General features: G+C 25.4%; 1 protein-coding gene across 5 annotated transcripts in view; it reads left to right on the top strand.

Annotated features, from left to right (window-relative positions):
* Positions 1–16,391, top strand: part of LOC100869913 (uncharacterized) — a 255,212-nt gene that overhangs the window by 147,809 nt on the left and 91,012 nt on the right. Inside the window, exon 6 of one of the 5 annotated variants that reach the window (XM_086903118.1) lies at positions 11,905–12,018. The exons of the other annotated variants lie outside the window; for them this stretch is intronic. Within the exon in view, the coding sequence (XP_086759244.1) occupies positions 11,905–11,919 (15 nt within the window). The 3' untranslated portion in view covers positions 11,920–12,018. Of the gene's footprint in view, positions 1–11,904; positions 12,019–16,391 lie in introns of those variants that run through there. 5 annotated transcript variants of the gene reach the window in all.

Raw genomic sequence — 16,391 nt, 5'->3', positions numbered from 1 at the left:
TTCAATTAAACAACAAAGCCCTAAAAATGCATCGAGGAAGAAAAATTTGGATTATTCATGGCAAAAGGTTCATCGTAAAATCTTGGCAATAAAAGAAAATCTTCGATTTCTCTTTATTCGTTATTTCCGCATTTTACCCTCTTTCTTCTTCCTTCTTGTAAAATTTATTATATTAACAACCATTTTTTGAATATATTTTTATACGTCATACGTTTCTTTCTTTTCTATCCATTATTTTATTATATTTAATTTACAAAAAGAAAAATTTCAGAACATATCCGGCTGCATTTATTCAAAATCTTTGATAATACATATATTTTGTTATTTCAAAAATTACAATAATAATTCACAATAATCTTAAATAGAGGAGAACATAAGATATTCTCATTTCTTTTTAATTTTATTTTTTCAGTATAATAAATAAAAAAAACAAAAAAGTTTGAGGAGTTTCATATGAAATATATTCTGTATATAAATATTATGAAATATTATGAAGAATTTTTTATTTTTTTTTTTTAAATGATTTTAAATGATTTTTTCTAATATATAATAAAGATGAAATTTAATTAATACAAATTCGCATATGAAATTGTTTTGAGAAAAATAAGTCATGAAATTTTGTTAAAGTATTATTATAAATTATTATTAATATACAAGTATAATAAATACTATAAAATAGATAAATTTGATGAAACAATTATTCACAATTAAATGATATAACATAATAAACAATTCATTTTTATAATTCTTTGGAAAATTTTAATTACATTACTATCTCAATCAAGCTTATTTCATATTTTCACTTTTTTCTATTATATTATAATTAATAACACGAATTTCCAATTTTTATTAATATTGAAATTTCGATTATATTAATATCCTTTTTGTTTCTTTAAAAAATCACAAAATAAACTAAAATAAATTTTATTGTTAATAGAATTGCATAGAATTTTCGAAGCGTAGAAGCATTTATGAAATAAAAAAAAAAGATAATTACCAAGAATAAACATTTTAATTATCCCAATATTTGAAGCATAATCATTGTCAAAACACTCAATATTGTATCCAGATCAAAATCTTGATGTCTCGTATTTTCTATCCCATATTCTTTTTTTCCCTACTTATTATCCCTAATACTAGAAATTTGTTCGTTGTTCGTATCAAATTTTCCTAATTTATTTCCTAAATTAACAATAAAAAAAGAACAAATTAGAGAAAATAACGATATATCACTGAACACTGAAAAGAGACGATGAATTGATTGCAACAGAAGAATTTAGAATCATCCTAGGAAGAGAAACTGAAGAATACATTGGTCGAGATACCGGACGATATAACGAAAAGAATTTCTAGCCGTTTATTCCGACAACTCTATTCGTCACAATATCTTCGTGATCCGTTAGCCTTTCAATTTCCCCGGAAGAAGAGCGGAGGAAACCGGAAAATAGCATCAGTGTCCGTAAATCCGGGGCCTGGCGCAAAGTCGCTATTGTTCTTCTTGGAATTAAGCGCTCTCTTCGTTGCCGCTTGATACGATCGTGCTTTTTCCACCAAGAGAGAGAGAGAAAGAGAGAGAGAGAGAAAGAGAGAAAGCTGAAATTTGTCTGCCCGTTAGGTTTCATCGACTGCGAAGAAAGAGTCAAAGTGGAGACGAAACGAGAGACGAACGTAGCAGCGTGGCGGAGCCCCTGAAACGTTGGCGCTTTGCTACACGTGGCTTGTTTCTGCCCAAAGGGAAGTAAAAGGGGTGAATTTAGGAGGAACGATGTCAGAGGAGCGGTTCTCTACAGGATGGAATGGGTATTCTAGATTACAATATAAGTTCTCTGGAGGACGAGGTTTCAGAGGTCGACTGGCACATGGCTTAAGTTTAAGTATTTTATCATTTTCGTTGCGCGGATTTCCTCGACGAATTAGAAATTGGCAGAATTAACGGTAATGACGGAAATTGTCAGATTGATCCGGACGCCATCTGTTAAGGTTGTAAGGAAGAAATTGACGATTTTACGAACTGTTCTTTTTCTACAAGTTCAAGTTTCGCGATTTATTGTTAGCATTGCATTGTTTCTGTAAATTCGAAAGTTTATTTTGTTCGATTTTAATGGAAAAATTCGAAGGTAAAGAGAAACATGAGGAAAACGTTGAGTTGGAAAATTAATACGTATCAAGATTGTGGATTGTTATTATTAATGATTAATCATTTTTTTTTATTGATCTTAATGAGAATTCTAACAGATGTGTTTTTTTTTATTTCATTCTATAATCATTAAAATTTTTTTATTAAAAGATAATATATTTCTTTTGCATAAAAGGAATATAAAAAAATCAATATAATAGAAATTTTGGAAGAAATTAAAATCTTTTAAGATTTATTACAGACACTCTTATAATAATATAAATAATAATTTATATCTTTAATAGCAAAATATCAATTTTTATTTTTTTCATAATATCTGTAATTTCCTTTTTTGTGACTATTTTTACAGATTGAATAATAATTTATATTTTTATGTTAATACAGTTTCGTTTTTATAAAATAGAGTCATATTTCTTTTACAATGAAAAAAAATTAATAATTAATGTTCAACAATATAACAAAGATTTTGATTTCATAAATCTACATTAAAAGAACAAATATTATTATATATTATTTCATAATTAGAATTATTAAATTAATAAAATAAAAAAAAAAAAGATTATTTCATTTCAATGAATGAAATACATAGTTCACGTTTATTGAAGCTTTATAATTTCTTTATACAAATTTGATTTTTACATAAATCTTTTTACCAAATTGTCCTAATTTAAAATTTAATTTCAAAATGCAAGAATGAAGTATAATTTGCATTTGTTCATTTAACAGAAAATGAAATTGAAATGATGTTAAAATTTACTTTGTATATTAATGTTCTTGATCGATCCTCTATCCATTGAATAATTTTACGTATTGATCTTAAATAAAATAGACTTAAAATTTCCTTTATTGTTTTGATTCACTCTAGTAATGCTATTCTTTAGAATACAAAATTTAATAGAAATACGAGAATTAATAATTGATTCTATTGAATGTTTCCTAATAATTATTAAATTAATAGAAAAATTTTAATTCATTCTTAAATTGTTCAAAATTGATTCAAAAATTTCCGAAGTATCATAATTCATCGATTGCGTTAAATATTAAAAATCATCATCAAAAAGAAAAACAAACTTATTTTTTGTATACATCTCATTATACATATTTATATATCTACTTGATCGATATTAATTAATTTATATATCAATAAAATATTAATTATGTTAATAATTAAAAAATTTTAAAAACAGTAAAGTAAAATATTTATTACTTTTATTACTTTTAAAATCTATGAGTTCATTGTGAAAAATAATTATTTATAATAATGTATTTCAATTAAAAGTTGAAAAAATCCTATACTAATTAATTAAATAGAATTTATAATAATATATAATGATTTTTAATAATTGTAAATTTATGTTTTCAATGTTTTATAATTTATATTTTTATAAATTATAAATTTATTATAATATATATTTTACATTTTTAAAAGTTACATTTTTAAAAGTATATATATATATGTATTACGAAATGTTACAATGAAATCATCTTTAAATTATAATAAGAAAATTGTGAAAGAAAATGTGTCAGTGATAGGAGTCGGTTATAGATCAGACAATAAAAGGAGTGGATAATTGAATCGAATAGTGCATCAAAGTTTTAAATTGAATTTCAGTGAATGCCGTTAATGAAGAAATGTTACATCTAAAAATCATAGGATATAATTGAGCCTTATATAAATTAATCATTCCATATTTCTATATTTTAGACGATGAATATATTATAACGTTCTTTCATATTTCTAATCACAGAAAAATAAAATATTTACTTTTCTCAATCATTGTACCTTCATAATTGTATTCTTCATTATTGATAAAATTTTTTTTATAACTCTTCTCAAATTTTTGCGATGTAACATTGATTTTATAACGTAACTGAATTTAAACAAAACTGAAGAATCTAAAATATCATTAATTTTATCATCATTTCGTTATAATTCTGCACAACCATCGTCAACATTAGTAAATATAAGTAAATTGACAAACCAACTATGGTCGTTACCATTTTAGTTGATCCAAGAGATGGCGAAAAAAAAAAAAAGAAAAAAGAGAACATGGCTACGAAACGAACAAGCAATTAAAGTCCAATTAAAAGCCTCTTCCAGAGAAAATTCCAGGAACGCGATAACACGGCCGTATTCAATAAAAAACTCGACACGTACGAGTCACCATATTTCTCTTTTATTCCTCGAATTGTTCGTTCGTCCAATCGATGGATCGTTTGTAAAGAGAAGAAATCCAATCCACGGTCAAATAAAGAGTCTTCAATTCCAAAGAGTACAAAACGAAATGAAACAGAAGGGGAATAAGGTGATCTTGTTTTATAAAAGGTTATAACCAATTTCAAGGAGAGGTCTAAATATTTAACGGGCCGCGACAAATCAAATTCGATTGCTCGACCAGCTTTCTCTCATTTCGTTCCGTGCTAAAAATCAATGCTGATAGACAATATTAATTGCTCGAGAAATCGTCGCAGTCTTTTGATACTTAAACGACGAAGAGGAATTAGGACAAATAGAATTGTATATATATATATATATAGTAGAGGAGTACACCATTGGGACGAGAAAACCGTAGAAACGAGGCTCTGACGGTGACAGTTGGACGATCAAAAAAGAGATTCTTTTTGCTTCTTTCAATGATGTTCGCGTGAGTCGAACTGGCTCGAGTGCCACGTTCATCCCTATTTGCCAAAGTTCGATCACGATGGGCAGATATCAATTGACAGGCATTTTAGGGAAATCGCTGTAGGCGCTTGATTTCAATTAAATTACCTTCCGGCTCTGTAGCGGCAAAGTCTACGCTTGACTCGCTGCCGTTCAATCCTCCATTTGATTAATTCGTTCTTGTGTTGGAGGTCTCCTTATTTTTTTTCCTATTTCGTTATTACAACAATACAATTTTTCGATTAATGTTAAAATAATAAAGAAGATATATAAATTAACGATAGTGGTAGTATTTAATTGAAATTAATTAATTAAGGAAAAAATAACAATTTGGTTTCTTGTTTATACGTGACTCTTTAAAAAATTATTTAAATTGTTCTAAATTTTTGTTAAAAATGTGTTCAAACTAAGAAGTGAAAATAACATAATTGGACAATGTTCCATTTACTTGTAAATTCTTTGTTTAATCAATTAATAATGATGAATCACATCATTTATTATTAAATATTTTTGTTATAAATATAAACATCATGAGGCTAACTTATTGGCAGAAAATCATATTTTCCTTTAATGATATGGTAAATATTTTAATTTTAGATAGATATAAAAATCGTTGAATATTATATTTTTTTTTAAAGGATTTTTATTTTGATAAATAGATAATTTATAAAATAAATCGAATGATGTGGTACATGCTCCTATAACGGATGAAAATTATTTGGATTCAGAAACGGATAACGAAATGATCGCGGAGGTACATCTTGTCGACAAATTGAATTTATTGTGAAAGATGGCGACACGAAATGTATTTTAAAATTACTTCATTGGACTCGCGACTCGTGAAAAATTTCTGCAATTCAACGGATCCGTCATTCTACGAAGTTATAAACGAAGTAAAATTTCATTAAATAAAGACTCGAGGTTTTTTGTTGAAAAAAAAAAATAAAATAAAATAAAATTTTCCTCTTCTATATTTTTTCACTTTATCCTTTCTTCCTATCTTATCTCTTTACATATAATTACATAATTACAAATTGTCAATCTTAAAGAGATCGAACAATTTGTTTTAATTTAAATTATTTTCACAGAAAATTACATCGAGAAAATTTTCAATGCTTATTTATTTTAATATGGTTACATTATATCATTAATTCTTTTATCATAGAGGTAAATTACAGAGAGGAGGATTACAAAATCTTATTCTATATAAATTCGATAAATTATCCCATATAATGCTTCGTAACGTTTATCTTCTCTCTCGTTCAATCTTCTCCCTCCTCTCTCCTCTCGATTTCTACCCAACTTCAATTCTCCTATTTGTTTCTTTATCCTCTCTCTTCCCTCCAAGGAGATAAATTCCACCCCTCTGTCCATCTCTTCGCTTTACACTTTTAAATCTCTTTCGGATCCATTCGTCTCTTCCTCTCCCTTCAATTTCTATTGCTTCCTTTCCCGGCCGCTTTCATCTGACAATTTATCTTCCATTCGCGTCCCCATTGCCTCCTGCCCTTTCCTCATGCCACTGTCCCTTCTCATTCACGTTCTCTCGTTGCCCCTCTACGAGCACAGCCACTTCCTCGTTCGATTTATTTTCTTCTCTCTCGCATCATCCTCTTTCTTTCTCTCTCTCTCTCTCTCTTAATGTCCAAAACGTTTCTCCTCGATTTCTCGTTTTTCCATCACCATCGATTTCAAGCCACGAAAACGTTCGTTATTGTCATCGAGGGGGAAGCTTGAAACCAAGAGAGAAGAGTCGCATCAGAAAAATTTCCCGAAGCGGGACGCGGAAAGATCGAAGGGACGATCGAAGATCGTGTTTTTCGATTCCATTGAAGTCGAAGAGATAGCGGAATGTTAAGGGAAATCTCGGCGGAAGGACGAGTCGGTTTTCTCTGATCTTTTGATTCGAATCGTGTGCCAAGAGGAGCGTTGTGCGTGCGCCTCGTATGGAAGATTGGCTGGCATGGAGAGATGTAAGGAGGTGGAAAATGATTGGTACCTTTGTGCTTGGAATTTCGCCGATTTAGATGTAGACTCTGTGATTAGATGGAATCGACGATTCGTTGAAAAAGACAAAGTGCGTGAGGGATGCAAAACGAGTGAGGGATAAATTAAGCACGAGATATTTTGCGAATAGACGTGCAAAGGGAAGATAAAAATGCGAATGAGAGTTAAATGGATGGAGCTTGGAGGTGGAGAAAGAGTGAAAGGTAAAATATGTTGTAGAGTGTGCTTTTGTTGTTGAAGATTGTTGTGTGAAGATTTTCTATAGAAAGAAAATGATAAAATACTGATTGGATGGAATATTGATCGCGTTGTAGGGGGATTGTTATCGCTAAAGCTTGGCTTGAATATGCTTCAAAGTTTCTGTATTACAGTGGCCATTAGCGAATTCAAAGTAGGTCATTATATGTTAGGTTATCTTATAACTGTTAACCTAATCGCTTTCGAAATGTTCCCTGCATCGGAACATAGTGGTATGATCCAACTATCAAAATGGATCGAAGAGGGGGCGAGGGGAAAAGAATAGAGATATCCAGAGAATATAAATTTTTCTTTCTCTTTTTTTTAGTTTCGAATATTCATTAGTTTCTGAGATATTAATGAAAAAACTTTCACTTTCACGATACATTTGAATTTTTCCTGTACAAATATTGTTAATAGATCTTCGTTGTATTAATCAATGTGATAGAATTGTTATAGCTGTGAGAGATGTCGCTCAACTGTCGATTAACCGATGACGTAATACCAATATCCTCTTCACAGTATCAGAAATTTTTAATGGTTAAGAATAAAATTACTTCAATTAATTTATTATTCAAAATATCGAGTAGTTGCAAATAACTGTAGCGTCAATAGGCCGAGATGATTATATGAAAAGTGAATCAATTAACACTATAGCTATAAGTAAATGTTATTTAAGCATTTTAAATAAAATTATTACTTAAATACTTATTTTAATTTTATTCGAAATTTTAATTAGTTATTTCTCCAATAAATTAATGCCCAATTCTGCTATAGGATATTTCATCTACAATCTATTATATTCTATCCATTTATATAAATTTATCGTATTCATAACAACAATTTAGACAATTGAACAAAGTTACAATGACAGCAATATTCTTTATACATATTTATTTCACAGATTCGAAGAATTCGATTATAATTTCAAATAATTACCATTTTTGCTTATCAAGTAGATAGTTTGTATTGTTGTAAAATATATAAGTAACTTTATTATATCATAATCTTAATTTAAAAATATATTTTCGTTCAGGTTAATCTTGCAACAAAAATGGTCATAATTTATAAAAAGATTTGCATTTTGATATCTCGGATATTATTGGATTTTATTAATAAACTTTCCATTGATATTCCACATTCATCTTCAGCGTATTACTTTTAAATATTAAATTTCTGTTGCTTTATTCATTGTTCAGCAATTCAATAATATTTCAGTTTCAGAATTTAAATAGACACCTTTATTTAATCTGATGTTTCTTGTTTGTAATTAATTTGAAAACAAAGAGGCAGTGAATTATACATTAATGCAAGCGGAATAATTACAAGCAGCATACATTGAAATAGGGTTATTTGCATGAGAACAGTTGGTACCGGGCGAAGCTTCTGAATGTGCCGTTTTGGAAGAGATACTGTTGTCAGTGCATCGTCAAACCTTTGATAACACATCAGCGTGTCATGAAACTACTAATATAGCTATAATGCTGGTGAAACGTCAGAACACTTTACAAAAGGATGTGTTATGTCATCAGTGACCTGATATCCTAGTATGCCACTAAATATTTGATGAAAGCGATGAGATAGTAGATGCGTATGTATACATACATGAACAGTACATACATTGAAATTTCATTTTGAAAAGAATCAATTAGATATTGTACAAATAAAAAATTTTTAATCGAATAAAAATAATATTATATAAACGATTAGAAGCGAAATAAAATTGCAGAAAATTATCTCCTCTCCGATTTTTTTGTAGATGGCGAATGATTTTAATTTTCGAAATATTTTTAAAAAAAGATTATCAGTATTATTATATGTATGCATATAAGTGTCATTTATCTTTCGTTAATATTACGAAATCTGATAATAATACAATTAGCAGGTTGTAACATTAATCATTACAATTTATGTTACTAAAGGTTATTTTATGGTTATATTATTTTCGCATTTCGTGGATTTCATTCTATGGAATGATCAAACTTTAGGATAAATACTAATGTGGTATATATATCTATATATATATTTCCTTCAAGTTAATTAATTTAAATTTAAATTAAATAAATATATAATTATATATATATTATAATTGATAATTAACAAGTTGACTGATGCACATTGTGAATGTATATTTATAAGGAAAATTTTATGTAGTAGTAATAATTTTTCATTGCAAATAATATATATCGAAAACTAAGATCAATCAATGATATGTATAAAAAGTCATTTGAAATATCGTTTTTTTATAATATATTTAAAAATCATCAAAATCGCAGAGAAAGTAATTTTTAAAATACAACCTTATCGATGTATTTTAAAAAATATTATAAATATTATAAATTTTTCTATTTCATATGTTCTTTTCTTAGAATTTTTTAAATATACGATATTTATATTTTACAATATTTATTTTGAAGATCAAAAATAAATAAAAATAAATAAAATGAAATAAATATAAATAGGATATAGTTATTACATTTTATACGTGAATAAAAATGACATGAAAATATAATATCATTGGAAATAATTTTAATATAAATAAATATCTGTATTAAAAATAAATATTCTTTTTTTAAATTGTGAAACGAATGTTTCATACTAAGATCCAAATATAGATATATAAGTAAATATGTAGTTTAACATAATTTTTTTTATCAAAAAGCCTTATTTTTCTTGCTCCATGACTAAATATTCATTTTTATAATATAGCATCAGATTATTTCCAATAAACCTGTCAATTAACTTCTTTCTTATCGATTTTAATGATTATGTGTATATATTACAAAAGGCATTATTTTGAACAACTTTTTCTTTTACATATAACCAACAATTTTAATTTTTAAATTATTCACAAAAAACTTTTTTATATTGAATACATACATATATGTTCGCGAATATGTTTAATTTATCAATTATTTATAATGTAAATATATAATTATTATAAAGTATTATTTTGAACAAATTTTTCTTTTATACAAAATTGACGCTCAATCTTAATTTTTTGATTATTCGCAAAAAACATTTCTGTTGAATTATATATGTGTTCGCGATAGCTTCGATCTTTATTTATCAATTATATTTATAATATAAATATGTCACGATCAGAAAAAAAGATCGAAAAATATGCAACAAGTTTCCATATTTAACATTTATTGTAGCAATAAACTTTTTGAATTTTTTGGATTCGCAGAATTTGAGAAAAAATATAAAATAAGCAGTTAAATGAATCGAAATTTATATATAACTTTATTTATATATAACTTTCATTCATTATATGTATATTGGTTGTCTAATTATGTTTGTAGAGAATGTTAATATATTCGTGAATCAGTTTTGAAGGGTCGATTTTAAAGTTCAAAATAAATACGAAAATTTGTATGCAAAAATTTCAGTTGGGACTTATTTATTGAATTATAAGTAATTTAAATTCGTTTTAAATGAAGCAAAATAGATAGGCATCAATGTAATGAATTTCATTCTATTTTATTTCATTATTCCCTCTTGTTTTAACATTTCTCCATATCAATTTTAAATTCTAAAATTAAAGATTTCTCACGAATTAATAAAATTAATAAGAGCATTTGAAAATTGACGATTACATACTGACATACATTCTGTCATGAATATAGGTAGAATCTAATAGCATAATATTGAAAGTTTTTTCACGAATAAAGAAAACCCATTTCCAACCTTCACTCAACTACTTTTCAAAAAATTCTTGTAATAATTGACAATTGAAAAGATCCAACGCAGTCACGAGTCAAAAATTCTGTCTGCAATTAGAATCATTTATTTTCAAGATATCGTGTAATAACGATAATCTAATTATTTTTAATAATACCTCTAAAATCGATATTATTAACTTTACCATGTAATTTTTTTCAAAAACGAAAAATAAAACGAAAAGATGTTATTCTGTATTTTTTCGTCATATCTTATTTTTATATATAATAAATATATAGTATAAATAATATAATATAATAAATGAAATAAAATATGTAATAATATCTTATATCTACTTTCTATTTAAACTCAAATCGAAAATTAATTAATTAAACTTAATAAATTTTCAAGTTATACAATATTATTGACCAGATATTACTATCTTGATTTTCATTATTGTTATTATTTGTAACAGTGAAAAATTGTTTCGCAAATATTTGAATGATTTTAGAAAAAATATTTTGATATTTTTATATTATATCTTTGATATTATATTATATCTTTATTAATTTTTATAAGTGGACGCATATATATGAAAATTATTTTTCTTTTAGGATCATATATTTTTTACCATACTAGTTGATATAATTTGATATTCTCTATAAAAAATTAATAACTTACTTATATCAAAAAATTATTTAGAGATATTTTAATTATGTTTCTTTCATATGATAAATTTTACAGTTACATTACAATCCTAAACTAATAATTTTTGGATATACATAAGCTAATACTTTCTTGTAGGAAATATTAAGTTGTATCAATTAGTGTAATAAATAATATATGATTATAATTAAAAAAAAATATTTTTACATATTCTTCTATAAAAAAAAAACTAATAACAAATTATGCTCTTCTTGAAATCATTTAATTTCATCTAACGAAATTTTTTGCTTACAATAATAATGACATAAAACTATTATATAAAAGATAGTAACATTCTAATATATATAAAAGATAATAATATCCTAACCATCTTATATATTCTCAAAAATATTGTTTAAAATACTATTTTGTTATTTATGATTTTCATTTTGATTCATTATCCAATTATCCATATATCTTTGATATCTTTTTATTTTATTTTAAAATAATTCATAGAAAAGTATTCACGCAACGTTTTTAATAATGTTTCAAGTTTTCCAACTTCTAAGTCGCATTTGAAGCAGCGTAGATAATGTAATGGCCGAGAGCTGCAAGCGAAAGGATCGATGGATCGTAGTCCATAACGGTGCCAAGGGCGAGAGACCATAGTAATTTAATTAGTACGAGGAAGCTACGACAATGGATTAATCGCGAAATTAGTGACTCAGTAAATCGAGCGGCCGTTGTTGATTTTATCGTGGAACCGGTGCTCGTGAAAGCAGCGTATAATGGACTTAAAACGCTGGATTTCGCCCTTCCTTGAATCTTCGCTCGCCAAATCAAATTTTTATTTTTCACCGGAGATGAAAAAAAATTACGTCCGCACGTTCAACGTAATTGGAACGGCGAGCAAACTTTGGTCAAAAAAAAAAAAAAAAATATTGAATATTTACTTAAATATATAGGAATTGAAAAAATTCTTAACTTCTCATTGATAGATATATTATATGCAGTGTGTGTAATTTATTTGAAAATGTGTAAATATCTCGAAAAGTATGAATGGACGAGAAAGTATATATATGCTACACATATTTATTTGTTGTGGTATTTCTTGTGATAACTTTGAAAAAACTTATGAATATATTGCATTCAAATATTTAAATAAGAATCTATATTTTCCATTACATATTTTTATATGATATCAAAACGTTTTTAAAACATTAATCTACGTTTAACTTCGTAAAAAGTTTTCAAACTATGCAAGATTAAACGTAATAGATAAATTACAAAAAAAAGATCATATAGAAAGAATCATGGAATTTCAAAGAATTATACTAAAAATTAGAGTAATAATTTTTAAAAAAGATAGATTTAAAAAGATTTTTAAAAAGATACAAATTTTATTTAATGGAATACATATTGAAGAAAAAGCAAGAAGTCAATTTATGGCTTAGAATTTAGTAGCAATGTATTCACAAATGCGAATGCATACAAATTCTTCGTACAATCATAATGTACACAGTCCAACTAAATAATTCATTTGTGGTATAGCGATCAAATATTGCTAATATCGATAGCATATCGAATTTGTAATTTGATATTTCAACATTGCTAATGCAGAATGCATGTATAGATCATGTTTTGAGAACATTTTGATCTATAAAAATATATAATAAAGAGTATAGGTATATTTAAAAATTTAAACATAGTTTTCAAAATCTTTACAAAATAAATAAATAATAAACAAGCATTATATATACTCCTTATATATTTTTTTGTACTATTTTTTTTTAAATATTTACACATTTTTAAATAAATCACATGCAATATATATATATATATGGATACAAAGAAAATTGATAAAATTGATAATGTCAAGTTTGAAAATTGTTCAGATAGAAATTTATTTTCAGATAATTTTTTGGTATATGGGATGCATTACTTATATACTGCAATTTATTATTCACAGTATATTTTGTACGATAGTAGATTAATTTGAATCGCATAATGGGAAATTCTGAGAAAACAAAGAGCTTATTACTATTGTTGAAAAGTTATTTTTGATTAAATACACAAATATGCGTAATGAAAAGTAAACGATAAATTTTTTTTTTATGTGAACAATTTTATTTTACGTATGTTTTATTGAAAAGATTTTGAAAATTGCGAAGATTAAAATATTTATAAGAAATTGTATATTGATTAATAAAAATTAAATGTACAAAGTGCATATATATACCAAATATAATAAAAATTCAAACTAGATAATGAAGACACAAAATAAAAGATTAGATACTTGTGACAAATTGTATTGAAAACCTCATCTTTCAGAAATGTAAATTTAAAAATTTAATAAATATGCTCAAATTTGGTTAATTTCTGAATAATCAATAAAAAGTTATTGAATTGAAATATATTGATCATGAAATACATTAAATAGTCAATTGATCAAGTATATATATCATACGATAATTAATTAGATATACAATTATTTAACAAATTTTTAAATTCGATTTTTTTAAAAACATAATATTTTATTCTAAATATTTTTTTTCTGCATATAATATATACAGCTTTTTATTGATTTATCTAATACAATTAAAAATAAATGAAATATATGTATATTTGATAATTATTCAAATTTCAAATATATTTTTCAAAAAATATTGTAATGCAATTTTTCTATTTTTCATTGTTGTATTTATTTGATCTATTATTTCTGTAACTTTTTTTATATTATGAATTTTAATCCATATATAACCGTGCATTCCTCATGAAAAAGTAAATCGAAAATAACGATTTTCATTTGAGATTTCATTTTCAAGAAAATGAACTTTGAAAATTTGTTGAATATATCTATAATATGTATGCACTTGCTACGATTTTGGCTGAAGATCATAGCAACAGGGAACAACAGAGAAAGAAAAAATCGTACAAATATTTAATCAAATATGGACAGAAAATTCATTGCCATCGATGATTCGACAAACAACTACTTGTTATTCAAAATAGACACAACTTTCAGCAATTTTTTTAGTAACGTAAGTTGTATAATATTTTTAAAATACTAATACTATAAATCGGTTACATCAAAAATATAGCAAATATATGTCTATTTTCAAGAATTTTCATCTTCTTGAAAACGAAACTTCAAATGAAAAATCATTATTCTATATTTTCGATTTATTTTTTTTATAAGGAATCCATTCATATTCGATTACATGCAACTTGGAATACCTATATATTAATGTCCTATATCGATATTTTCATTTTATAATATCACATATATGTATAAATATGTAATATGTAATAAAAATTTGACAGGGGATTATTTACAAGTGAATTAAATTCAAAGAAGTAATCAATTAACGTGAAAGTAATCTTACAAACTATTTTAGACGTTTATTAACATAATTGCAAATCTTTAATAAAATCAGAAAACTCGAATTACTGTAGGAAATTTCTTCAGACGTCCCTGAACGTTCTAAAAACTAGGACAAATTCAAGGAAACTCTGTTGGATAGTAACTCTACCAAATTAGTCGTCCTAAATTTTCTAGGAATAAATATCATTCAACTGTCCTTCCACATTCAGCTGGGTTGCATTAGTGATAATCACGTCTCATTCTATTTGCATACGTATCGTGCAAAAAAAATGAGTCTTTTGAGATTTCTTTATTATAAATCAATTGAAACGATTATTCCATTGTCGTTTTCAAATTATATTTTGTTTCTTTTGTTAATTAGATTTAAAAAAAATTTAGTTATATCTTAAATATTATAAGGAAAATAATATTTTTTTATCGTTATATTTCAAAATATGCGTTTTCGATCGATGTGAAGTTTGGTATAAATGGAGAGGATTTTAACTTCCATGTATTTAGTTTAGTTTTCGAGACATTAATAAAAAACTTACAATACATTGAATTTTACCCGTACAAACTAATATATTGAATGTTGCATACACAAACATTACTATTATATCATCAATTATTATTAATTATTGCTGTCAAATACAATAATATACGATATTGGTTTTAATATGGAGAAGATATTCCACGTAAAATCGGTTATTGTAACGATTATTGTTTGAGATTGTATAATATTATTAGTACTATAGTAATATATGTGTTATAGGATTTTAATATATTCGTGGGACACATAATATATTAGTAGAGTGTTAATATATTAATAGAATCATACTTTGTATGTGATTCTAGAAAATATACCAAAATCAAAAAAGAAAAGTTGATAAAAATATCGTTTAAGATTTATTCATTAAGTTATAAGCAAATTTGCATTAAATGAAGTGAAGCAAAAACAAAATACGACGATGCTGAAGATGGAAATAGAATGGTATCAGTCTATGCCTATCTTGTTTCGTTTTCAATACAAACTTCAATTATTTATAACTTAATTTCGATGATATTTTTGTATATCAACTTTTGTGTGTTTTTTTTAAATCTTTGAATCTTGAAAAGATGTTTCTAGAATTTAAATTCAGATTTAGGCTTATCTCTTGATTGTTTCGCATTCGAGAGATAAATAAAATATAAGATATTTTTAAGAAAAAAAACTTTTAATTCAAATTTAAATTCAAATTCAAACTTAATCTAAATAAAAATTAAAGAATAAAAAAATATACAGTAATATCTCATATAAGAAATATTTTTACATGTATCTCAAAAATTAAAGTCGAATTCAAATTGTTAAACAATATAATTTATATAAACTTTTCTCATTATTTTTTAAGTACTGAATCAGCTTCTTTTATTAAATTATCAGATTCTTTTCGTTTTTATATTTCCTTAATCTTAGGACACATAAGAAAATTTTCATTGAGAAATATTCCTTAGAAACAGTTCAAAGTTCCTAATTATGAAATTTATGTATGAAATTCATTTTCATAACTATTTTTGTTTATATATATGTATGCAAATAAAATTGAATATGATATATGTTGAATTCTTTTCTAATTTATATTTTATTATTTTTTTCAAAATATTTTATTCTTAAGATTTTTTTTAAAAATAACGGATTG

Source organism: Apis florea, unplaced genomic scaffold (genome assembly GCF_048593485.1).
Source record: "Apis florea isolate Af1SG1 unplaced genomic scaffold, ASM4859348v1 contig_2274_pilon, whole genome shotgun sequence".
Lineage (NCBI taxonomy): Eukaryota > Metazoa > Arthropoda > Insecta > Hymenoptera > Apidae > Apis > Apis florea.
This window is presented reverse-complemented; position numbering and strand designations above follow the sequence as displayed.